Raw genomic sequence first — 27,725 nt, forward strand, 5'->3', positions numbered from 1 at the left:
ATGAAGGGCTAGCACCCTTAGACACCCTCAGAGGAAAGTGGGAAGCGGATATAGGGAAACCTATCCCTGCGACGGCCTGGGCACAGATAGTACGAAGAGCCTGGAAGAGTTCATGAAATGCGAGATTCCAGCTAGTGCATTTCTATATCCTCCACAGAGCATATTTAACACCCGGTAAAATGAGGAAATATTTTAAGGTAGAAGAGGCAGCGTGCCCTAGGTGTGCGAGGACAGGAGTAGAACTGAAGCTCAGGCTTTGGTCCTGCCCTAAGATGGGGAGTTATTGGGAGGAAGTGGGAGACGCTCTAAATACTACTACGGAGCGGCAGTTGACTTTTGACATGGCCACAAGCGTTTTGCACTGGTTCCCTCATACGCCTAAAACCAAGGTAAAAAGTAAGTTTGTGGACATGGGACTGATAGTAGCAAAAAGGGAAATAACAAGGCATTGGAAGGCGAGGGAGGGACCTAGTAGCAAGAGATGGAATGCCAAGCTTTTAAAGTGGGCGGGGAGCGAGAGCTCGATTAGGTACCAGCAGGCGAGATGGCTTGACAACGACAAGGCATTAGAGACAGCAACAGCATGGGAGGCACTAGTACAGGCACTACAGGACTATCAGATGGATGAAGACTAAGGAACGGACAAACGAAATAGGGGGGGGTGCCCGTGCAATAACAGGTATCTGGAGTGAAAATGTTAGTAGTAATTGATAGCTGGCACATGATTGAAAGTTGCAGTAGTTGATACACGCACCGGTAGGGTGGGAGGGGGAGGGGGGAATACTGACAGTTGTGGGTATTTTGTAGTAAGTAAGATTAGCAGTATCAGGTTGCTGATAAATAATCACCAGAAGATATCACCATAGCCGTTTTGATTAGCAGAAAGCGGGTAGCACGGAGAAGTTTATTGTAGGGACTGGTTTATATTGCTGTGTGACGATCATTATGTGGGTGCATAACTCAATAAAATTTGTTAAAAAAATAAAATACAAAAAAATTAACTGATGCATGTTCATAATGTTTATGGGCTTATTTACATTCTCGTACATTATTATATTCGGGGCTTAATTTGTGCCAGTGGTATCAGCCAAAGAGCCCTAGGATGGACCCTGCTCTTTCTTGACAGAAGAGGCCATTTTGTGTAGATTGACTTCTCCAAAGTGATTTTCATTTGATGTTTGAGGGAGCACTTAGGGATCCGATGAGCCACAAACTACATTGCTCTTCACATGTGTGCTCATGAAGCCCCATTTTAGAGGCCAGTGTTGCAGGCCACTGACGTAAACCACCTGCAACACTACTCGGTCCTTATGCCTTTGTTGAAGCCTACCGTGTATCTAGAATTTAACTTAAAGTGGAGATTGGCATCAAGATATAGTTCTAGAGTAAATGCTGTCTCACAAATCGATACCTACAGCAGTCTCCCCAGCCTCCTACATTAGAGCCAAGTCCTTGGGCTTTTACATCAATTAGGGCCTCTCGTTTAAAGCCTGGTTCTGATCACCGGAGGAGAATCTTGACCTTCCCACATTGTCATGGTGGCTTTTACAGAGGAGGCTTGGGACAGTCCATGTTTTTGGCATGTGCGTCCTCTTAAGTGAGTAGAAGGGTGCTGCTTGGCGAGCTTCAGAGCTCTCAGAAGTAACTTTCCACTTCTGGACTGACGTCTAGCTTACCCTTGATAAATTCAGTCACCTCAAGCAGAGCGGACTCTGTACTATAATTGGCCCTAAAGCCGGTTTGGGACTCCTGAAAAACCTTCCAGTCTTCAATGTGTTTTTGGAGGGCCCTGTTAACATGTTTCTCTAGCACTTTAGAGAGGGCAGGAAGAAGGGAAATTGGCATTTAGTTGGCGGGGTCCCTCTGTTTGGCGTTAGCCTTTTTAGGAGGGAAAGGGTCTTTGCTTGCTTCCATACTTTCAGCATATTGCCTGAGGAAAGGGATAAATTAAATAGCAGATTTGCAGTGAGGTTTATGACGGGCACTAATAGGTTGAGGAGATTAGCTGGGCAAGGGTCGGTTCAGGAGCCAGACTTTATGCTTTGGAGAAGAGCGAGTGACTCTTCCAGCTGAAGCTCTGTGAAAGATAATAAAGAACGGGGTTCCAGGGAGTCAAATTAGCCATTTGACATGTGGTAAATGGTCAGTTCTTTGGGAATCTTCAAGCGTGCCCACAAGAAGTTCAAAATGAATTAAAAAAAAACATAATTTGCTCTGCTTACATACAAACACTTTAGGCATTTTTGTTCCACCATTATTCTCACTTTTTGTCCTTTCTGTAAACATTGAAGTTGCAATCTGGCATCATGAAAAGCTAATAATGAATAAAATAAAAAAAAAAAAATAAGATATGGCCTCTCATAATTGTTAGGTTTATCTATATTTCATAACGTGATGTACCATGACCTAAAATGGCTTTACTGCAAGTCACTGTTAACCCTTATATATTCTATTAAGCCTGTTTGTTTAGTTTCTACACATTTTCATTTGTTTTTCTGCCTATTGAAGATCCGCTGCATCTGTTGTTTCCCAGTACCATTTCTTGATACCCAACATAGGTTGTTTGGCCCACTTAACCTTAAAGGTTCTTCCTAATAGTAGGTAGGTCACAGGTACATTAAGAGAATAATGCAGATGGTGTTTGACTGAGCCTGCTGTGCTTAAGAGAGAGAGACAGTGCAAACCTGGCTCTGAGGCTTGCCAACAGGTCTCCTCAGTTTTTTTGTTGGCAGTGGTGGTCCAGTGGAACTGTGGTAGCTGGGCCAGTATTAACAAAGTATGCTGTAAGCGGCCCTGCAGTACTTTGGTATTAGAGAAGGGTCCGCAAATGCCTGCAGGCTCCTACTGTAATTTATAATATCCCAGATTTACTTGTTTCCATGAAAACCAAAGATGCATGCCCTCATTTGCATGGGGACATCATTGGATGACATTGAATGAACCTTTGCCTTTGTGCACATGCCTTATTACAGATATGCCTGCAAGGGCAAATAAGCTGTCAAGAGGTGATCTGATTGTGTGCCTCATATGGGGTGGAGCACAATAATTGTGCCCATTCCAACCCGCAATGGCCCTCTGGGGAAGGGGGCATGGATGTAACAGTGGCCTTCCAGGAATCCTTCTGAAGGTACACTGTACCCACATGGGGGGAATCTCTGCCCCATCTGAAGGTAAGGTCAGGCCTTCGCCTGCCATGAAAGGCGACTGGCACCTTCAAACAGCTGATATTTCTTTAACCTGCCCCATAAGTTGCCACTTAATTTTCAGAGGGAAAAACAAAATGTCTCCTGCTCAAATTGACCGAAAGATCAATCTTTTGTATAATGACGAGTAATTTACCTTTTCTTGCCACATAATTTAGATAACCTTGCAACAAAGGTTCTTCCTCCATCAGCACCTAATCTTGTCCTGGTGGCCGTGATAATGGTAAGACTCTGCAGAGTAGTTGGGAGCGGGATGTCAGAGGAGGGCACTGTCGTGATGACTATTCCACTGAGAACCATGAACTAGCTTCAATATTTCATGGGTCCATGTGAAATATGTTTTTTATCCCACTTAATTTTGTGAGATAAAAGCACACATTTATGCAATATGTAGTATATATGCACATGTGCAGAGTGTAATATGCTATTTATTACCATTATTAAATGTGAGAAGGAGATATGATACAGAAGATGCAAAGCCTTGGGTGGGTTGTGGTGCCTCTTCCCTCAAAAGTTTCTTGCCTCAGACTCACTGGAACCAGAACGCATTTACAGCTGCCCTAACAAGTTGTATTACCTATATCCTGGAGAGCTGGTGTCATCTGTAACAAGAATGGGAAGTATAATTTAAAGTGTCGGTGGGCTCACTGACAAGCTCTGCAGTAGGTAGGTAGAAATGGCCTTATAAAGCTGTGCAATGGATGAAACGTGTGTGTATATATATACATATATAGACTTGCGAATTTCAGTACTTTTGCGTGTTTGAACCAGAAGCATTACCACTTTTTCAGAGTTTTTTCTGTGAATATATATTCAAATAAGCAAAACCACTGAGAGTCACCAGCTATGGTATACAGCGCACACAACGTATGCCACAACTTTTGACACCTGCGATGTTTAATTCTTACATGATTACCTTTTTAGGATTCGCCTAGACAGTGCACCCGCTGCCTCTGCAAGATTTTTGTTTACATACAGTGGCTTATAGCCCGTACCGAGCTTATAATTTGTTAGCTTCATCGTTGCTCTCATTTCCTTCATGCCCATTTGTCATAGCAGGTGTGGGTCATGTCTTCTTCTGGTGTTTGTCCCTCAAAAGGAGAATGGACCAAGTACTAGTGCCCATCCACTGCTCTCTTTTTTGGAGCTCCTTTTTTCTTCGTTTCAAGCACTCCATAGGAGTGCTTGCGTTTTCAGCCCATCTTCCATATCCTCGTCCATGCTGTTTCTTTTCATCTCCCCCTTAACCTGTACTCTACACCACTGCACTCTCCGCTACTTCACTCTACTCTGCACCACTTTATACTATTCCACTGCACCACTCTACGTCACTGCACTATACACCACTGCACTCTATGCCATTCAAATCCATGCCACTGCACTCTATATGACTGCAATCTACCCCAGTGCATTCTATCAAACTGCGCTCTACGCCACTCTGCAAAACTCTACACCACTGCACTCTACTCTGCACCTCTCTGCACCTCTACACTCTAGGCCACTTCCCTATACTCTGCTCCACTCTACACCACTGTACTCTGTGCCACTTTACTCTACACCACTGCACTCTATGCCACTATACTCTTTGAAAATATAAAAAATACAAAATGATTGACACAAAATAACGGTGTCTAGGGAAGCGAGAATGAATTGGTTTCTTACCCTGTATCAAAAAAATCGTATTGAGTCACTGTGGTTTGGGTACTTTGTGTTGTTCCCTATTGATATTAGGTCTAGCCCTCACCACATAAAGGACCTAACCCCTTTTGTTCCCAATTGATAGAGCGGGTGCATACCCGCGAGGGTTTCTGGACTGAACATAGTCCTTTGATTAAAATACATTCATTTGATTGGAGGGACTTTTAGTCTCTCCAAAATATGGCAGAAAAAGAGACTCTGTCTTTCACTGAGACACATATTCAAAATCTGATAGCTTCATCTCCTTTTTCCTCGGTAGCTTTGAGCACTAGCGCAAAAGAGCAGAACGAATCAGACAAGTTGATTCGACTACGCAAAAAACACGTGAGAACAGAGCTACACGGTTACTTTCTCTTGAGGCACCTCAAGGGTGGAACTATCCCTTGGGGCCTTCAGGTGAAAAACGTACCCGTCATCTTTACAGAAGACGCAGAGTATAAAAAAGGTTTTATCTACATTAATACCAAATGCATCCGGGACCTTATGGTCCATACCATTGAAACGGCACAACGTTTATGTAATAAGGAAGCACAGGAAATAGAGGAATTGACCAAGGCCATTGAGACCAGCCAGGTGGTCACCGATGCAAAGTCCCTTCTGGACAAAATAGACAAAGATATTCAAATCTTTAAGGACAATACCATAACTGAAAAAAACAACAGATACGGGTGCGACGTCAAGGCGTTTAAAATAGAACAAGTTTATCCATTCCTACGTGAGGACTGCTACTCACAATCAGATTCTCGTCTGGCCTTATCAACATACCAGGGCAGATCTAGAAACCGATTCAGTACTTTCTCAAGCACATCTTCTTCAGATTCAACGGGGTCTGACAATAGAAACCAAAAGAAGGGAGTGTCTTTTTTAGACAAAGGCAAACAAACAAAACCCAGGTACAAGATTCCATGGGAAATGCGAACCCGGAGCAGCAATTACAAGTCATAGGTAACTCCTCAACTGTAGTCAATCTGTCATCTAGAGTTCTGACTATGGAGGAGGAAACAGTACTCAATCTTGGTCTAAAATTTGTACGTAGTAGGAACACCGATTTCACCAAATTGAAAATGGAGGCAATAGAATTTTGCCGTAAAATCAGACTGAAGGCGTTTTTCGCCAATGCTCCATTAACCTCTAGTGTAGAAACAACTGGTTTGAGGAACAAATCTACTTTTGTTCCTTACAGTAATATCCCAAAACAGGTTCAAGCCTTCGAACAGACATTACTGTCTTCCATCACCAAGATGGAGAAAGCCAAGAACTTTACCAAACAAAATATGACTAAAAAACAGAGAGACATAATAGGTTAGTTCAAAAATGACCCTTCCATAGTGATTAAACCGGCGGACAAGGGCGGGGCGATAGTCATCTGGCCCCGTCCTATGTACCTGTCAGAGGGTGGGAAGCAAGTCAACAATACCATCTGGTACTGCGCACTAACAGAGGACCCCACAAAGGACATCCAGGGACAAATTGCGAGAGTCTTGGACTACGGCAAAGAAAGTGGTTTCCTGGGCAATAAGGAGTATGATTACCTCTTAAAGAAGTGCCCTAGGACCCCTGTCCTCTATCTTCTTCTGAAGATACATAAGAGCTTGACAGAGCCCCCCGGACGTCCCATCGTGTCGGGCTGTGACTCTTGTTTAGAGCCGATAGCGCAATATGTGGATTTCTTTCTAAAGCCATTTGTGTGCCAGGTTAAATCTTATTTGCGTGACACAACCGACTTTTTGAACAAAGTCGAAGGTACCATCTTTGATCCGCAATCGCAAATCATGGTTACAATGGACGTTACGTCCTTGTATACCCAAATCCCCCAGGAAGAAGCCCTAGAAGTCATGCAGTTATATCTGGACATGAGAGAAAGACCACATCGGGTTCCGACTGCCTTCATTTTAGAATTGGCAGCAATAGCACTGAAGAGAAATTACTTCACCTTTAACGGTCAGTTCTACATGCAAGTGAAGGGCACCACCATGGGATGTCCTTATGCCCCAGAAATGGCGGTGCTCTTCATGGCGCAGTATGAAGAAAGGTTTGTGGACATGAATAATCCCTTTAAACATCAAATACTACAGTGGTACAGGTACATAGACGACGTCTGGCTCCTGTGGCAGGGGAGCCAGACCGATTTAATGGCCTTTCACGGATGGCTTAACACTAGGCACAGAGATATAAAATTCTCGATAGAAAATAGCCCTAGCCGGATGACTTTTTGGGATATTGAAATGAGGTGTGTGGACGGTCGGTTGGTTTCATCATTGTTCAGGAAAGACACCGACAGAAACACGATTTTATACCACAGGAGTGCACATCCCCGCAGTCTAAAAGCTAATTTACCCTATGGGCAATTATTAAGAATAAGACGGAATTGCTCAGAAATACAAGACTATGAGCTGCATGCCCAAGCATTTTGCTGTGATATGCAAGAGTGTGGTTATCCACGGAAGCTCCTCAAACATTCTCTTAAGCGTGCCAAATATACGCCTAGAGAATGTTTATTACAAACCAAACAGCTCGCACCTTTGGAGAAACTCGTGTGCGTCACCACCTTCTGCCCGGACACACACAAACTAAGACAGGCTGTATTAAGGAATTGGCATTTGTTGGAGGGGTTGAGCTACCCGTTCCCCAAACCCATTTTTGCCTACAGAAAAAATCGCAGCATTGGCCAGGAACTCATCCGAGCTGATGTGGTTATTCCTAAGCCCAAGAGCGACTTATTGGCGCAATGGAATCTCAAGCCTATCGAGGGCCACCACAAGTGTGGTAACTGCGTCGCCTGCTCCAGCACAATAGAAGGCGACGAGTTTGTACATCAAGCGATCAAGTGGAAGCACAAAGAATTTTCTAATTGCAGAACAAAGAACGTTGTGTACATGATTCTATGTCCGTGCCAATTAATTTACATTGGAAAAACCAGTCTGCAAATCAACCAAAGAATAAGCCAGCACTGATCGCGAATTAAGAAAAAGGTGATGTCTGCTCCAATGGTGGAGCATTTCTGTGAGAAGTCCCACAATGAACAAGAATTCAAATGGTCTGTTCTGTACACTATTAATTCCAGGTCAAAATGCCACGACGTCGAGCGCGTTCTGTTACAAAAAGAAGCGTATCTGATTTTAAAATTTAACAGTGCACAGACTGGTTTGAATAACCTGTCTGAGATAGCGCATATCTAATTACATCTGTCCTGATTTGCACCGGTTAGACATCCCTGGTTTGCCCGCTGGTCTTGGTCCTCTATCTCATGAGAATAGGTCCCTGGCCCCGAGAAGCCACCCAAAACGCTAGCACATCCTAGCAGAGTCATTCTTTGCTTTAAAACAAACAATACATCAAATATTTGGGAGTAATGTACCCATTACTTCCAAACTACGATAAGGTGTTGACGATAATATGCCCAGCACCCACTCATGATTTTTCTGACAATAACATAATTTTTTTTTAAGTAATTGCGATTTATGGGACTACATGCCCCATAATGCATCAGCACAGTTTCTGCATATATAACAAACAGGAAATGGCGGCGGCCATCTTCATTGAGAGAAATTCTAATCCAGCAGCACAGAGCAGCAGCTCCAGCTACAGGTATTTGCCCCATCTGCACTAACACTCGCTCGCCTGACGCTGGACTAGCAAGAACATCCCACTAAGATCGCGCTTTGTTTTTCCCTTTAGAACGCTGAAATTAACAACCCCTTTCATGCGCAAACGAGAGATCAAATCAAGGTAGGCAACCTTTCTTTGAATTGTCCAAGCGAGTGTGAAAGACCATTTGCACGCCGCCAAGCCTCTGAATGTCAATCTCTCCCATATCTCAGAATCAAAATTGATGGTTACGCCGCTCCTAATGGATCCTGCCAGCACTCGGCACTACCCAAAGTAAAAGGTACGCTTTCACTTCCCCAAACTGACTCAGCCACTAGCATAATGAATGAATCAATCATGTATTTAAAAAATATCCTTAAAATCTTTCTAGGCTTCTCTGTTCGGCCACGCTATTCATTTAAACGGACCTCCAAAAGACCTCCTCTGAAATTCTACATTGAGCAGCCTTGGTATGTAGCGCACACCGTCATTATAGCTACTTCATGGTAATAAGGAGCCCACACACTAGACTAAGCAAAACATTGCTTTTGTATCCTACAGATACAAGACACATACAGCCCTGATGACAGACCAGTGACTCCAGTCTGGTCTAGAAACGCGTCGGCAGTGTTGTTTGGGAGATACAAAGTATCATTGTTGTACAAAAGCTAGGACCGGCTGGTCCAGCATTAAAATATATATGTCATTTAATTACTTATGTTCTATCCTCCCAACCCCTAGTTTCTCTCATTCAGTGTTTGCAGTTTTTTTGTTGTTTGTGATAAAAATGTTTGTATTATTTTTTCAATAATTGTTTTATTTAATGTCTGATGTGAGAATACTTTCTAATGTGTGACATAATGGTTTCTAAATGTGTAAATAGTCTTTGCCTTTAATGTTTGTTAAAGTTTGTTTAGCCTTGTAAATATTTGCAACCAATGTCTTTTTCTGTCAGCAATTCTTTGAAAATATAAAAAATACAAAATGATTGAAACAAAATAATGGTGTCTAGGGAAGCGACAATTAATTAGTTTCTTACCCTGTATCAAAAAAATCGTATTGAGTCACTGTGGTTTGGGTACTTTGTGTTGTTCACTATTGATATTAGGTCTAGCCCTCACCACATAAAGGACCTAACCCCTTTTGTTCCCAACTATACTCTACTCTGCATCACTTTGCGCCAATGCACTCTATGCCACACAACTCTAGGCCAATGCACTTTATAACCCTGCACTCTGTTAGTACACTCTACTCAGCGGCACTCCTCTATGCCACTATACTCTGCACCACTGTACTCTATGCCACTGCACTCTACCTTGCACCATTGCACTCTTCGCATCTGCACTTTATGCGACTCTACTCTATTTTGACCACTGCACTCTATGCCACTCTACTCTACATCATGCTGCTCTACACTACTGCACTCTACACTACTGTACTCTAATTTCACTGTACTCTACACCACTGCACTCTATGCCACTCTACTTTGCATCACTCTACTCAATGCAACTGCACTCTACTCTATGCCACTGCGCCTTACTCTGCACCACTTTACTCTACTCTGCACCATTCTACTCTATGCTACTATACTCTATGCCAATGCACTCTATGCCACTATACTCTCCACCACTGTACTCTATGCCACTGCTCTCTACCTTACCCCATTGCACTCTTCGTCACTGCACTTTATGCCACTTTACTCTATTTTGACCACTGCACTCTATGCCACTCTACTCTACATCACTCTTCTCTACACTACTGCACTCTGCACCACTGTACTCTAATTTCACTGTACTCTACACCACTGCACTCTATGCTACTCTACTTTGCATCTCTCTACTCCACGCAACTGCACTCTGCTCTGTGCCACTGCACCATACTCTGCACCACTTTCTCTACTCTGCACCATTCTACTCTATGCTAATGTACTCCATGCCAATGCACTCTATGCCACTCTACTCTGCACCACTATGCTCTACTTCACTGCACTTTACTTTATACCTCTCTACTCTATACCACTGCACTCTATTCTACACTACTCTATGTCAGTGCACTCTGTGCCACTGCACTTCACTCTGCATCACTGTACTAAACTGCAATTTTTGCACACTCTGTTCTATGCCACTGCACTACGTCACAGCACTCCATGCAACTGCTCTCTATACAGATGCACTCTACCCCACTGCACTCTATCTTACTGTACTCTACGTCCTTGCACTATACACTGCATCACTGCACTCTACACCACTCTACTCTATTCTGCCTCACTGAACTGCATCCCACTGCACTCTACTGTATGCCACTGCATTTTACAGCGCTGTACTTTACGCTACTGAGCTCTACTCTACACCACTCTATGCAACTGTAATCTATGTCACTCTATTGTGAACCTCTCTACTCTATGCGACTGCACTCTACTCTGCAGTACTGCACTCTACGTCACTCCACTCTACTCTTTTCTGTTCTAATGCACTATAGTCCCACTGTCCTCAATGCCACTCTACTCTACTCTGCACCCCTGTACTGTATACCACTGCACTCTATGCCACTCTATTCTGTACCACTCTACTCCTCTGTACTCTACTCTGCACCACTCTACTCTATGCCAATACACTCTACCCTGCACCACTCTAGGTTACTGCACTCTACACCAGTGCACTCTACACACTTTACTCCACTGCACACACTTCACCACTGCACTCTATGCTACTGCACTCTACACAACTGCAATCTACCCCACTTCACTCTATCAAACTGCACTCTATGCTACTCCACTCTGCACCACTCTACCATATGCCACTGCACTATACCTGGCACCACTCTATGTCACTGTACTCTATGCCACTGCATTCTGTGCCACTGCACTCTACTCTGCACAAATCTGCGCCACTGCCCCCTACACCACTCTACTGTATTCCACTGCTCTCCACTCTACACTACTTTATACCCCTGCACTCTATGTCACTCCACTCTGCACCATTTCACTGTACTCTACACCACTATACTATATGGCACTCTATTCCATTCTGACTACTGCACTCTATCCCACTACACTCTACCGCACTGCAGTCTATGCCAATCTACTCTACATCATTCTCCTCTACATTCTACTTTACACTACTGCACTCTTAGCCACTCTACTCTACTCTATTTTCGTCTACTCTATGCCACTACACTGTACACTACCCTACTCTGCACCACTCTACGCAACTGTACTCAACGCCACTGCACTGTACTTTATGTCACTGCACTCTATAAACCAATCAAGGATTTATGAAGCATGGAGTAGTTAACTGCTTCGTGGTGGTCTATTCATTCGAACAGCCAGTTCTAGAGTCCATTTTCTGAATTGCTAGAGCAAGGAGGCAGTCCTGAGGTGCAGTGGAAGGTTGTTCCAAGCTTTGGCCACCAGGTGTGAAAAAGAGCATCCTCGCTGTTGCTTCGGTGGATCTAGGGGTGTCAGTGAGGAAGAGGGAGGCGGATTGTAGGTGTCTGGTCGGTTGGTGGAAGGTCATGCATTTGTTGATAAGCTTGAGTTTGTATGTGTGGGTCAACATCTTGAACTGGCATCAATTTTAGATCAGGAGCCAGTGTAGCTTTTTGAGGTGAGGTGTGATGGTGGTCTGTCTGGGGAGGTCGAGGATGAATCTTGCCGCTGAGTTTTGTATTTTCTGAAGTCTCTTCAGGGGGCGTGTGGTGATTCCTACATGGAGTGTGTTCCTGTAGTCCAGCCTTCTGATGACTAGGGCTTGTGTGACGATCCTTCTGGTTTTGACTGGGAGCAACCTGAAGATCTTGCAGAACATGCATAGGGTGTGGAAGTAGGCAGGTGAGGCTGTGTTTACCTGTTACTTCATAGGTAGCTTGCTGTACAAGATGAGGCAGAGGTTGCAGGTGTGGTCTGTTGGGTGTGGGATCAGCCAAGTTCAGCCAGCCACCATGCATCGTTCCAAGGCGAGGTGTTTTTCCCAAACATGAAGACATCCGTTTTGTCGGTGTTGAGCTTTTGAGCTTGAGTCAGTTGTCCTTCATCCAGTCATTAACATTCATCATACATGTGTGGAAGTTGCCTCTGGTGGTGAGGGTGTCTTCTGACAGCGAGAGGATGAGCTGGGTGTGGTCGGTGTAGGAGATGATGTTGAGTCTGTGCGATCTGATGTTGTTGGCCAGGGGATTCATGTATGTGTTGGGGAGGGTGGGGCTTAGGGACGAGCCTTAGAGGGCTCGCAGATTAATTTCTTGGGTTCTGAGGTGAACGGTGGGTTCTTCCAGTGAGATATGAGGCGATCCATTTGAGGGCGCCTCCCTGGATTCTGTTGTGGTGGAGTCTGTTGATCAACATGTGATGGGAAACGGTGTTGAAGGCCACTGACAGGGCCAGGAGGATGAGGGCTGCCGTTTCCAGTGGCGGTTTCTCACCGAGGGCGTCGGGGCTCCGCCCCCGTTACATTCTACAATATTACAGCAATGCCCACATACATTTTATTTTAATTAAAAAAATACCCCCTTTGTTATTTGGTATTGTCTACTCTACATACTAGTTGTTTTTGGAACACAGGGCACTGTCTGCCCCATTTACTGACACCGCTGCGTTGTGCAGTGACCCCTGTCACGTGACTCTGCTTGACTGCTTGCTTGCTCCATCTCTGAGCGGGCCCATGGAAGCTTAAGCATTTGCCGGCTGAAAACCTCACAGCCCTGAAGTCTGTGAGGTCATCAGCTCGGCAAAGACTGAGCTTTTAGGCCCAGTCTCCACCCCCTGATGGCGCGAAGGTAGAGTTAGCCCCGGGCGTTTTAATTTTAAGCCCGGTATCGCTAACTCTCCACGTCAATCAGAGAGTGGAGACTGGAGAGCTTGTTACCCCTCCCTTTTCCAACTCGTCACAGGGCGTGGTGGGAGTGAACCCACCCTATGACGACTTGGGAAAGGGTGTGACTGTGGCAGGTGAAGTCTGCGCAGACTCGGAGTCTACTTCCCGCGCACGTGTCTTCATCAATTAAAGTGATGGAAGCCATTTCACCAGTGCTGTCTGTGTCACTTCAGAAGTTCAGACTGCATGGTTTTTGGAGCCGAGGCCAGGGCCCGAGGCAGTCAATCTGACTCGTATTCAACGTTACGTTCCGGCAGTTCACAAGGTAAGGTTCTGGCGGGCATTTTTTTTTACTTATGTAGGTCCGTTTAGCCTTAGGGCCTTGTCGCATTGATTGATGTCGGGTGGGTAGGGGGGCAGACACAGTACATTGCCAAATATTTTACTTCCGTTCAGAGTTCAACAATTGCATATCTATTCTTTGCCCTCCATAAATTAAACGAAACGTTTATTCAAACGCTGTATTTTTGTGCAATGCAAACACATCTTTCACTGACTAATCAAACAATGGCGAATGTATGGTGGGTGTTACATGTGCGCTCTTGCTACATTACACAAGCTCAGAGGTTTGTAAGCACCACGAGGCTAAGCGATTTGCCCAGAATCACAGGATCTATCAGAGCCGGCGTTGCCTCTGTTTCCTCCCAGGACCTTAGAACAGCAGTCTGCAGGAAACCCCTTTCTGCTTCCTCCTACGAAGATTGGATTACATGCCCAGTAGGATAGTCCCAAATGCGGGAACCTCTAAAAGGACTGAAGTCAAGGCATATTAATGATGTCCAAGCTCTGTGGCCTGTAACTGACTCTGCCCCAGCCTCACCACCCGTTCAGAAGAATAGGCTTGGCTCATGTCATGATTTCTCCCACTGGACTGTCCACCTGTTGCACCAGCAACCTTAGAAAGCACGGACTCGGACCCCAAACCTACACACACCCTGCACTGTCGCCTGTGACGTTGACCTCCTTGTTTACTTCCAAGATGAGAAAGAGTTGCTGCACTCCGAGGTTAAACTGCGCCAACATTCAGAATGAATGATACTGCAGGTGTGTATTATGTTTTGGGAGAATAGTTCTGTAAGCAGATTGAGTCCTGAATACCAGGGGTGAGCTGCCAGCTCTGAAAGCCTGTGGGAGACAGTTCCTTCAGTAATGATTTCGAGCCTTCTAACACAAAGTGTATCTCTTATTCATCAACTCATTCCAATTGGGAACTTCTGCTCTGCTTGACATGGTTTCAAGAGAACTGTGACCTTACACATCTTTCTACAAAAGGTGTCCAGCACTTAGTGCTTTTTTTGAGCTTCCGTTTCACATTGAGTCGTGTGCTACATGTATACATATTTACGTACAGATTATAGCGCCATACAGTGAAAATATTATACATGTAACACACGAGGCGAACTGGAGGTTTGCGAAAAAATAAACAAAATCAGTGAGTGCTGTTTGAGTCTCGGCCTCACTCTCTATTCATTAGGATAATTGAAAGTCTTACAGACAAAATGTGCTTGAGCTGGCAACGTCTTTATCTCACATTTTTCATAACAATTTCGAAGGAGTGTAGATGTCACTGGAATTCAATAGTAATCTCTCGAAAGCTGGAACAATGTTTCTCAGTGCCTGGATTGTATGTATGTAACGGGACTGCACCATCTATCTTCTGCATGGCATAAAAGAGCTCTGCATATGGCGCACAGACAGCATAAATATTGAAGGCTGCAGAGTTTTGGGGGGCTAAGAGATTTTATTAGATGAATGCTTGGGAAGGTGCTTGGCATTTGTCCAAATCAGTGAACCCTTGATTGTCGCAACCAAAAACTCTGTAAATTGCTGGTTTTATTGTTGGGAAGTCATAAATTGTGAGCTGGATGTGTTCGTCCCTGGTCAATGCCGCCTGCTGCAGTGTATAGACTAGAGTGAAAATACAGAGGGGAAAGGTGAAAGCTGGTCTGAGGTGACATTCACATTTGGAGCAATTAAGTTGCTTTTTGTGAGCTTTTAAGCTTTTTAATTGCTAATTGGTGATCTGACAGTCAAACTGTTTATTTACAGCTGCCAAGTCTTCAGATTGCTTACGTGTGACAGTTCGAGTTTTGGTGTACTAATGTCCACTTGTACAAGTGGCTCACTATAGAAACTGTTGAATGATTTTAATGCAGTAAGATATGGGTCAGTTCTGATATGTTTAAATATTTTACCACCACACGTTCACAGTTGCTATTTGAACTTTCTTCAAATTTGCTTTACAATGTACTATTTGCCACTGTTTTCTTCAAACTTTTCTCTGGGGAAGAACCCCCAAACACCCTTTCTGTTGGTTGGGCTTCTGCGCTTCGCACGCTTGCGACATAACACTTATACCCAGCTTTTACGCCTCACCACTTTCAAATGTCACCAGCCGCCACTGGCCGTTTCGCCATGGTCCAGGAGGGCTCTGATGTCATTGATGGCTGCGGTCAGGGCTGTCTTGGTGCTGTGGTTGGCTCAGAATCCGTATTAAGACGGGTCCAAGAGGTTGCTATGTTTCAGGTGTTCCGTGAGTTGCTGGTTGATCGCCTTGAGAACCTACACTGGAAAGGAGAGCAGGGAGATGGGCCAGTAGTTCTTCAGTCCTACAGGGTCGGCAGATGGTTTACTCAGCGTGTTTCCAGTCCTGTGGGAAGGAGGCCGAGGTGATGGTTGTGTTCAGGACCTTCTTGAGCTTCTCCCCAATCGTTTTGCTAAAGAGGTTGAAGATGTGCTGGTGACAGGGGTCCATGGGTGCTCCATAGTGCACAGAGTTTATGATGTCGATTATTGCTTGAATTGTGAGAGGGTCCCAATGGGTAAAGAGGTGTTCGGGGTTTGTGTATGTAGATGTGAGCAGGATGATGCTGTCGGCAGCAGTGGTTGCGGTTTGAAGTTTTCATAGATGACTGAGATCTTTTTGTGGAAGAAGTCAGTCAGAGTGTCACACAGTTCTTGGGAGGGGCTGATGGCGTTCTTGGTGGCTGCAGGGTCCTAGATGTCCTTCATGATGGTGAAGAGCTCTTTGCTGTGGTTTGTGCTGGCTTCTATGCTGTCTGCTAGGGCATTCTTCTTTGTTACCTTCAGAAGGTGGTGGTACTGGCTGTGTGCTGTTTTAAAGGTGGTATGGTCTCCTGTCTCTTTGCTGGTGCACCCCTTCCTTTCTAGTTGCCAGCAGTTACATTTGGTGGAATTCGGCTACACAGTAAACCAGCTGGCTCTTCTGGCAGGTCCTTTGGATTTGGGTGTCTTGGCAGGGGCAATTGTGTTGACACATTCTGTGACTCACTAGGAGAAGTTCTTCGCCGACTGTTCAGGTTGGATGTTGTGTCTGGGATGTGGATGTTGAGAGTGTTGTTCCACTGGTCTTCCGATATCTTTTTTTATTTTCTGCGCATGGAGCTGGAGGGTCATGGTGCCAGTGTTGGTAAGTCCAGAGATGTTGAAATGGACGCTGTAGTGGTGGATCCAGGTGAACTGTGAGACACGGTTGTACTTGACTGTGTCACTGGATGTGAAAATGGGGTTGAGCGTGTGTCCTCCTATGTGGCTAGAGTCGGTGACAAGTTGCTTGATGCCAATGTTGCTCATGCATACTAGAAGGTCAGTGTTGCTGCTGGGTCATCGAGGTGAAAGTTGAGATCCCCTAGGAAGATGTAGTGCTCATAGTCGATGGCGATTGGGGCGATAAGGTCCGGGATGGCGTTACACAAACTGTGGCGTAGTCTGTAGGCGAGGTTGTCTCTGATGGTGCTTATTCCATATGTGTGGAGTTGGAAGTTGAGATGTTCCATTATCGAGGTTAAGTCATCGAGGAGGCCATGCAGTTGATGGTGTCCCTGTAGCTGATGGTGATTCCACTTTCTTGTTTGATGGTTCGATCTTGTTGTGTTAGCTTGTAGCCTTCATGGGTGGCGATGGCGATGTACAGTGTAGAGGCAGGGTTCAGCTGGGTGTCAGTGAGTAAGATGGCATCCAGGGCGAAGGGAGAGATTGTGTCTCAGATCTCCGTGGAGTGCTTTCTGAGCAATTGTACGTTGAGTAGACTGCACTGGAATTGTGCCGTGGAGGTCTTGGTCAGTGTGGCGGATGCAGTCAGGTTTGCTGTGTCTCCGGCATTGTTGGTTGCTTTGGCGTTGCAAGTGATGTGGCAGGTGTGGCAGGAGAATGGTCCTCTTGGGATTTGTGGCAGTCGTTGTTGATGCGACTGGGATCCAAGGTTTGGAGGTCTGGGGTGGTGTAGCTGCACGGGGTAAGCAGGCCCTGGGAATATGTAGGGGCTCTGGGAGGCATGAAGTAAGCAGGAGTAATCGGGAAAAGCGAGTGGCTGCACAATACAGAAAGCTCCAACACAGTTACATCCATAGGGTTACATAGCGTGATAGAAACAACAGGTGGCCAAACAATTCACAGAGTATACAGAAGGCTACGAAAACACTGCTAAGCAGAAGGGAGGCACAAAGGCCAGATACAGTTAATGGCTGAATACAGAAGAAAGGCTAATAAAATGAAGCAATGCAAATTATCAGTACCGGCGAAGTGGTATTACAGTGAACACTTGAGAAACAGGCAACAGGAGGCAAGCGGGCAACACACAGCTGTAGGAGCTGGCACAAGGGAGTATTTTATTGCACTGCACCTTACTCAGCACCACTCTACATCACTGCACTCCATGCTACTGCACTATATTCTGCACCTCTCTACTATATACCTCTGCACTCTATGCCACTGCACTCTACACTACACTGCTCTATGTTACTGCACTTTGTGCCACTACACTCTACTCTGTACAACTCTACTCCACTGCACCACTCTACTCTATACCACTAAAGTCTACAATACTGCACTCTAGCCCACGGCACTCTCTCGCACTTCACTCTACTTTAAACTACTCCAAGTCACTGCACTTTACGTCACTGCACCCTACTCTGCACCACTGCATTCTACACCACTGCACTCTACTGTATTCTGCATCACTGCACTCTACGCCACTCCACTCTATGCCACTGCACTCTGTCAACTCCACTCTACAACACTGTACTTTATGCAACTGCTCTCTACTCTGCACCACTCTGTGCCACTGCACTCTACTCCAATCTACTCTTTGCCACTGCACTCTATGCCACTGCACTCCACTCTGCACCACTGCACTCTACTCTTTATCAATCTATGCATCTGCAATCCATGCCACTGTACTTTGCAGCTCTCAACTCTGTGTCAAAGCACTCTACTCTGCATTATTGTACTCTAATCTGCACCATATGCCACTGCACTTACCACCATCTCTACTGTAAGCTACTGCACTCTACTCTATGCCATTGCACTCTACTCTACGTCACTGCACTCTACTCTGCGCCACCGCACTCTACGTGACTACTCTATGCAATTGCACTTTACACTACTCAAGTCTATGGCAGTGTGCTGCTCACCACAGTACTCTACTCTGCACCTCTCTACAACACAGAACTCTAGGCTACTGCACTCTACATGAGGCCACTCTACTCTGCTCTGTGCCACTCCACAGCGCTCTATACCACTCCACTCTATGCCTCTCTGTGCCACACTGCACCACCCTGCTCTTCGCCACGCCACTCTACTCCACACAATGCCACTCTACGTCACTTTACCCCACTACACACAATGTCACTCTATTCTAAGCCACTGTACCCTACCCCACTTCAATCTACATCACGCTACTCTACTCTATTCCACTCCATGCCAGCCCTCTCTATGACACTCTAGTCTAGCCAACTCCGCTCTACGCCACTCTAATCTACTCAACTCTACTCAATGCCAGTCCTCTCTACGCTACTACTCAACACCACTCTACTCTACTCTGCACCTCCCTGCTCTACGTCAGTCCCCTCCACTCACTCTGAGTCACTCCATGCCACTTCACTCTACTCTATGCCACTCCATGCCAATTCAAGCCACTCTATGCCACTCCACTTTATGCCACTCCACTCTTCGCCTCTCCATGCCATGCCACTTTTCTCCACAATACTCCATGCTGCTGTACAACATGGCTAAAAGACATTGGCAAATCCAATAGCTCTTGCATAGGGGAAACCTACTGGCTTTGCCATTGCTTGTTTTCAGTGCTGTTTGGCAAATGTGCGTTTTATGCATATTTTTCATATTTTTTGTATTGTTTAGTACTTGATTTTCATGACTCTGTGTTCCCTCATTACGCCTCTGCAGATGGATACCACCGAGAGTGGCTCCAACATGGCTGAAGAAAACTTTTACACAGCGTAAACATTGATTCCAACTCACAATTTTCAAGATGGCAGAAAAAATTCAAAGCCCTTCTCAAGCTAATCATATTTGTCAAAGGATTCAAAATGTGATTGGCAGGAGTCGTGAATCATGACTTGCATTTTTAAATGGCAGAAATTTAAAAAGGTATTAGCACTTTAAAAATCTGCTTAACAAACTTTTTAATACACTAATATCTCAAAAAACTGCTGAATGGTTTGACACCAAAACTAACAAAAGCATGCTTTCTGAGCAAAGCTGTACTATTATGCAAGTTTGGTTTAACCCCTTCCTTGCTGCCGTCGGACATTGGCCGACGGCAGCACTACCTTCCCAGTGCTGCCGTCGGCCAATGACCGACGCGGCCCTGCCCGTTTTGCGGAAGTGCCGCACTGCGGGAAAATCGGGGCCGCAGGAAAGGGGTTAATTCCGTTCAGGGGCTTGGACTGGAGGGGTGAGTAAAATTTCCTAGAGGAGCCAAAATGGGCAAACACATCAGGAGTGGCTGTGCGTGTGAAACATGTACTAGTACATCTAAAAAAACGAACAGAAATTTACTAAAAAAAATAACAGCTAAAGATTAGTTATTATTTAGAGAACAAAAAAACACTCGAAAAGTGCACTGTGCCCAATGTGGTGAAGCAGCATGCCCTTTTTTTTAATTAAATGTGGGTTGTATGTTTCAAGTACCTGTGATGAATCTCGGAAATAAAGGTCCTCTCTTTTTCTGGCCATTTTCATAGTCTCTTGACTGCCTTATTTTACTTTGACATTCCAAAAAGAGGGAGTTCGTTTTATGGCGAAAAGTTTAGGTTCTGTTTAAGAGAAATTCCATTTTTACAGTTTAGTATGTCAAATATACAATGTACACAAACAAAAGAAAAAAGAAATTAAACAAAACATACAATTTGGCTGACACAGTTTGGATACAAGTATGCAAAAACATCAGATTAATCATAAGGGGAATTCCTAGTTCCTACAGTATTCTTAGGGGGAAAGGGATCTATGTCAGCTATTTGATTCACGCTAACGTTCAAAGGTTAAATTGTCCCAATATTTTTTTTGCTCTTTACAGATGCTTACAGATTATGGAACGAAAAGAAACGTCCCTCAATGAAACCAGACAATGAATATTGTCCACCAGGAGAACCTTTTGCTTCCACAACCACTTCTCGGGATGCGTACGAATTTAAGGGATCCGTTAATACGAAGAGCTTCAAGCCCGTAAATCCACCTAGAGGTTGCGACATCCCCTTTAATGATGTGTCAAATTACCAAGAGGCTTATGTTGGCCACCCAGTGGAAAGACCCAAACTCCATGTTGGAGAACCATACAACCCCTGCTTGGATCCATTTGAAGGCATTTCTACCCACCAACAAGATTTTACAGGACGGCCCGGTTGTCCCGCTGAGTCCACTAAGCCATGCTACACCCGACAGAGTTACGACCTTCCTTTTTGTCCATCCACAGAGAGCCGGGATGCATATACAAAGATGCCACTGCCGTGTCGATTCCAGAGAACGGATAAGATCTATGTTCCTCCAACGGGGAAAATGGACCTAGAGTCAACGTATCATTCCGACTTCTTAGAGCACAGATTGCAGCCACCAAAGTCTTTCCGCCCTGTGCTCTGCCGGGACAAAAACGAGATGCCTTTTGATAGTAGTTCCGTCATGAGGGAAGACTACAGGCAGTGGAAATATTCAAGAATGCCTCCTGTGAAACCAGTGCAGATGATCCAGTTGCCAACGGAGCCAATGGACTTCTTGTCATCTTCTAAGCTTCACTACGTATTACATCCTCCTGCACACACGCTTTCCTGTAAGCCAGTCGGACCTGGAGTTAAGACCCATGACGTTTTTGATGCGGAAAGCATGTACAACACCACTTACACACCCAAGGAGATTTGTCTGTGCCCCGCTCGCTTCAAAGACCCAGAAGGCTATGTCTTTCAAGCACTCGACAAATTTGGTCACAAGCAGTACAGATCCATGTATGGGGCGAGCCAGCGCTCTAGTTCTAAGGACGAAAAAGGTGGCCTTAACCTAGAAGGTAGCCTTGCATTGAAGAAAAATGTGGACTTTTGTGAGCAGCCCAGGAAGGTGGAGGTAGTCTGCTGATTCTTTTATTATTTTAGGATCAATTATGAAACCTTCCAAGAAGATATACGAAAATATAAGAAAGCTCAGGGCCTTCATGGAAGAGTCAGGAAATAAACACACACTATTATACTGTGTTCACTGAGTTCTCTTTTTTAATTCCTGGTGAAGCATTATCAGAAAATAGTCCCAAGACATTTCAGCACAAGTGAGGAAAGGGGATGTACCTCTGCCATTAAACATATCCAAACCCACTGTGCACTGTACATTTTCTAAAATCCTATAACTAAAGAAATCGTTTGGTGGGGCAGGGACATGTTTAGTTCGACATTTGTAGCTCTCTACTTTCTCCAAGGATGATATAGCTGCTTATTGTTGCCCCTTTTTGAATACATTATCAAGCCGTCCCACTGGAGAGGCAGAGGGCATTTAAGCCACACTTCAATGCCCAGTATCTAGGGTTAGCACCAAGAGCCTTAAAGGGCATATCTTAAATTTCTGAGGCAAATTGTAAAATGCTACTGGACTTAGCCATGCTTTTGATTGCACAGACAGACCAACATTTATAATTGCAATATATTTTTTTTAAATCATAATCCACATCAAACCTTCAAAGTGAGGCCGATTCTGGCTATTATACAATATTTACTTGATCAGAGCATCACACTCATTTCATACTTGTGGACTTTTGCACAATGGAAAATGGATTTACGAAATTTAGACTTGCAGGAGGTTTTAGTTTTGTAAAAAGGTATTTTTTTACTGGAAATGTGCCCTTTTCTGAGCACCATAAGTGCTTTGCACCGCTTTGTGTTAAGGAGGTTTTACTGGGTTGTTGGCGAATTAGTAAAAACACCCATAGGTTTAGTTCCAAAGCCAGATCTACTAAGATGGCCAGGGTCTGCATCTAAAATGCGAACAACTCCTTGATTCAGGTGTTAGCAAGGTGAAATGTTTTCATTTCTCAGACAACCCATGTACTCCATGAGTGCTCTGAAATATGTCTAGGCATAGGAATTTGTATTGGAAGTTGTTGCCTCCAATACAAATCCTATGCTAGAAAAAGCACACTCACCTCTGCATCATGGTTTGAGACTGTGTGTCGTGCAACACAGCCTACTTAGGCTGCCAGCACAGGGGATGACAGCAGCAACAGGTCTATCTTAGTAGGCATGGCTCTGTGCTTTATTTTACCCCTTGCGCAATGCAGCACATACATCTGGTTATTGCGCTGTGTTGCGAGAAAAATAATGGAATCTGCCACTCTGTATTGCTCGGTGTATATCCCCCACCCTTTGCGGAAACAAGTTTCCCCAGTATCCCGATCCAAGAAACCCTGGCTGGATTTGCCATTATTTTCATATTAGTTTCCAAGGAAGCCGTGGTGCGGGCAATATATTCATTCACTCTTTTTAGCCCCTGAAACTCATAGTCTACACTAACCATCATTGACTCAAATTATGGGGCATATTTATAAGAGAATGGCGAAGTGTGGCGTTAAAAAAAAAATTGCTGACGCCACGCTCCCCCATTCTGAAAACACAGGGATGCACCGTATTTACATTGGTACGGCATATCCCTCCATTTTCCGTAGCTCTGGCACTAAACTCAGCTGCCTAGCGCTAAATCAGGCACCCTTGCACCATAGTGCAGGGGTTTCTGCGTTGAGGGAATGATTGTTTATGTGCAGGAAGGTGTCCCTTCCTGTACATAAACTGTGACTAATGGTGATTTGAAACTCCTGTGTATGCTAAATTGTGCAGCACAGATAGAAGTTGTAAATCATAATTTTCTAATGAATGTATCCCTTCCTGCACATAAACAATCATTCATGCTGATTTGCTGTTTCTATGTGTGCTGCACAGTGCTAGTGAGACGCACCGCTTCTGCTTTTCTTACAGGGTGCCGATATTGCAGCAGCCGATATTGTGGCCCCCAGTGACAAAAGCGGCACCCGTGGGCACAAAACCGGCCCCCACCCCTCTGGCCCACTGGGGAAATGCTCGTTGCCTGCTACGCCCAGTCTGGCCATGACTGGAACGGATCCCACTCATATTGGGACCCAAGAGTTCAGTTCTGTACCCCTCAGACTCCCTTCTCACATTTTCCATGCCACTGCCGAGGTATAGGTGACAAAAATATTCCCTGTTGTGTTAATTTCATCAACAAGCTCTCAATCAGCTCCCCCTTGCGCTTAGATATCAAGATTTCCCACCATGACTCTCGACAGCAGACATGTGGGTGTGGAGGCATCTACATCCCAACATTCCTGAGATAGAAGTTGGCCCTTACACCAAGGTGCCTCTTCTCCGGAGGGCGGCCACATCTGCCACCCAGAGAAAAAGCACTTCTGTGCCTTGATAGCATCTTGGTTACAGTCAATCTGCCAAGAAATAAAGCTGCATTAGAGGTACTAGGAATTCCAACCTCATGGCTTACTGAATTTGTTCTCCCCCATTTAAAAATAAATGTGTTTGAACTTTTTCTTGAAACAAAGACAACCTGGCATAGTTCAGAAAAAGTTACTACTCCATTGTAAAAACGCGAAAGTCCTCTAAAAATCCTAGAGGCACATTTATCACATTTTCACACAGCGCAATGCAGCAAGTCACTTTTCTAAGATGCGCTGCATGAAAGGCAAGGATTTTGTCATATTTAAGGTGCATTCCTGTCCTTTCGATGCGCTGGCGCACTCTTGGCTGCCTAGCGCCAACACAGCCAGCCTTCCACCAGCACGGGTGCCTGCATTGTAAGCAGGATTGTTTTTGTGCAGGAAGGTACACCTTTCTGCACAAAACAATCCTCTGAGGCATTTTCATATTTCTATGTGTGCTGCAAAATGCAGCACACAGAGGAAAAAACGAGCAGAAATAAAGATAATTCTTCTTGTTACAAATCACCTGGGAAGGGAAACACCCGTTACATCGAATGGATCGCATCGCGCTGCCATGCAACGCGACTATTACATCGCGCTTGGCATCGCAACGCAAGTTATCCCGACGCATGCTACTACATCGCATTCACATAGACATGCCAACGTGACAACCGACGCCATGAAACGGGAGTCAAATACATTAATAAACATGTAACAGGCTCTCTAAACAACGTGAATTGCAGGCTCAATTGCTCAATAACGTGTGCAAAATACATTAAAATACTTAAACAACGTGAATTGCAGGCTCAATTGCTCAATAACGTGTGTAAAATACATTAAAATAATTAAACAACGTGAATTGCAGCGTAGATGTCCATATTTAATATTACATTATAATAAACATGAAACGGGTGTCTAAGGAAGGGAGAGGATGTGGTCTGAGGGGTCGCACTCCCGACTTTGGTGCTGGCAACCAATGTTCGAGCCTCCATTGCGATGCCAAGATGATTTCAAAAACATTGCTCCATAGATAGAATGGATTAATTTTTAATAAATATGGAAACAACATGTGGTTTCATGTGCAAATAAACATTGCTCAGGCTCGCAGATGTTAATATGTGCATGATGAATGAATGATGGGTGAATGAATGGTGGATGCATGAATGAATGAATGGTGGATGCATGAATGAATGATGGCTGGATGCATGGATGATGGTGGTGGATGCATGAGTGAATGATGGGTTGATTCATGATTGGTGGATGGATGCATGATGAATGGATGAATGAATGAATGATGGTGGATTCATGACGGGTGAATTCATGGTGGGTGGCTGGATGATGGGTGAATGAATGATGGTTGGATGCATGGTGAGTGGATGCATGGTGGGTGCATGCATGATGGATGAGTGGATGGGGTGATGGATGTGTGAATGAATGGTGGATGCATGGGGGGATGGATGAGTGGGTGGATGTATGGATGCATGAATGAATGCTGGGTGGATGCATGATGGATGGGTGGGTGGATGCAGGAATGAATGATGGGTGGATGCAGGATGGGTGGGTGGATGGATGCATGCACGAATGATGGATGGAAGCATGCTTAGCAATCTAGGAAATTCAGTGTTCAAACTATTTCAGAACGGCCCAATATAGATATTTTCAAATCAGGGCGATTAACACAGCACTGTTTAAACATTCAGAAATAAAAACATGGACTTCACTTGCCGTTTAGAAATGGCTAGAAAGTGTCCCTTTACAGCACCTGGGCGCTGGCATGCACCCCACCCTCTGCTTGTAGAGGATGGCTGCATATCTAAGCGCTGACGCCTTCAAGACACTCAGTTGGGCTGAATGAAAGGCTGTAATTCACCGAGAGAACTCAGGGGCAAATTACCAAGGGCCCTTATCGCCGCTTTAGCAGGACTTTTTCCCGCTAAAGCGGCAATAATTTTCTCGCCCAATTACCAAGCTGTCGCTAACACCAGTTAGCGACAGCTTGTAGGCGATAGCGAGCATTTTGGGGCCCACTTTGCATGTCTGCGATATTTATCGCTAATGACATGCAAAGTGGGCGTGCCAAAATGTTAGCAACTGAAAACAGTCGCTAACATCGCTATCGCCTATGATCAACACTGGCGTAGTTTTGGAAAAATTCGCGCTAAGCGCGAATATCTCCAAAAGCTAACACCTGCCCTGACCAGTTCTTAGCCATGTTGTCCAATGGGAGGTGGATAACATGGCTAAGAGCATTGTCACGCTAATGCGTGAATATCGCTGTATTGACAGCGATATTCACACATTTCGCCTGATTTTTATCGCTTTTGAGATAAACCTTGCTAATAGCAAGTTATCTCAGCGATAAAAACAGGTGAAGGGCGGCGATAAAAATATTACCGCTAACCCTACCTAGCGAGAAATATCGCTGTAGGTTGGTAATATGCCCCTCAGTTCCATCGTCATTGAGGCAATATGGTCAGTCTGACCCAGGCCGCCAAACTCGGAGTCTGCTGAAGAAGGCCCGTTGAGTGGCATATTGATGACTCAATCTCCTCCTGTCATCCGCATAATGTATCACACCTTAGAATTGTCATGTCAGTTAATTGTAAAAGCAGAATAGTGTGTTGCCTTGAGGTACGGAGCAGGGTAGGGTAGTGTATAGACATTAACGTTATTTACCTTGTCTTTGAAGTCTTTACAAATCAAACACGTTTGGAAGTGGCTTCCTTTCCGCACAAGAGCACACGGAGCATCAGGCAGGGTCAAACATTCTTGCAATGGTACTGGTTTTTACACCAAACCACTACATGTTTTTTAATGTTATAATTACCGCTTCCAGGGAGAGGATGTGGTCTGACTGCTAGCTCTGCCGACTTTCGTGCTGCCAACCAAGCAAGGTTCGCGCCTCCTATAATGGGCACCACACTTACAAGTGCATTTAAAAATGTGGACTTTATTACATTTAGTGTAAAAAACGGAAAGAAATTGTGGGGGAATACAAATAAAAGATTTAGCGTCGTGGGAGGAAGGGGGCCCAAGGGTTATTGGCCGGTACATGTATTATAGGACGCGAATGCAAAGCACGCGTTGTGGTGACGTGCGATGTAGGCGCCCACGATAATACAGCCTCGCCAATAGGAATGGAGGCATCGGCGTTGTAAAGGCGTGCGCTATAACAGCGGGCGAAGTGTTGCCCTGTGCGATGTCTTAGCCGCGGTGTTACATCCCGCGATGTGTTTGTGCGCGATGTAGGATCATACATCCGAAATATCCACCTGGGAAGGCATAGCATTGTGACGCATTCCCAGGTCTACCAGTAATGGAAAGTCTGGCAATGCACCCAAATCCATGGGTGGATGTGGGGGAACACCCACGTTCCACTAATGAAACATCTTCCTGGGGCAGAGTAACACAACACATTTATTTTATTGTGGAGAAGTGTGGCTCACCGGTTAGAGGAGGCAGACCCGGACGCAGAGGTCCGACCCGGGACCAAGGTTCAATCCCCGACGCGGCAGGGTCTTGAGCTCAAAATGTCCACGGACTCGATAATTCTTGCCTCGGTGCCTACTTGAATCATGGGTTCACACTCTGCAACTCTGGGCAATAGCTTGCTTAATCTCCACTACGGCC

At 45.0% G+C, this 27,725-nt stretch overlaps 1 protein-coding gene across 1 annotated transcript in view; it reads left to right on the forward strand.

Moving 5' to 3' along the window:
* SAXO1 (stabilizer of axonemal microtubules 1) overlaps positions 1–21,742 on the forward strand; it is a 239,651-nt gene extending 217,909 nt beyond the window's left edge. Inside the window, exon 4 of the mRNA XM_086963614.1 lies at positions 20,697–21,742. Coding sequence (XP_086819740.1) covers positions 20,697–21,742 — 1,046 coding nt within the window. The remainder of the gene's footprint in view (positions 1–20,696) is intronic.
* The last annotated feature ends 5,983 nt before the right edge of the window (positions 21,743–27,725 follow it).

The sequence above is a fragment of the Lissotriton vulgaris genome, chromosome 3_1, assembly GCF_964263255.1.
Source record: "Lissotriton vulgaris chromosome 3_1, aLisVul1.2, whole genome shotgun sequence".
Classification (NCBI taxonomy): domain Eukaryota; kingdom Metazoa; phylum Chordata; class Amphibia; order Caudata; family Salamandridae; genus Lissotriton; species Lissotriton vulgaris.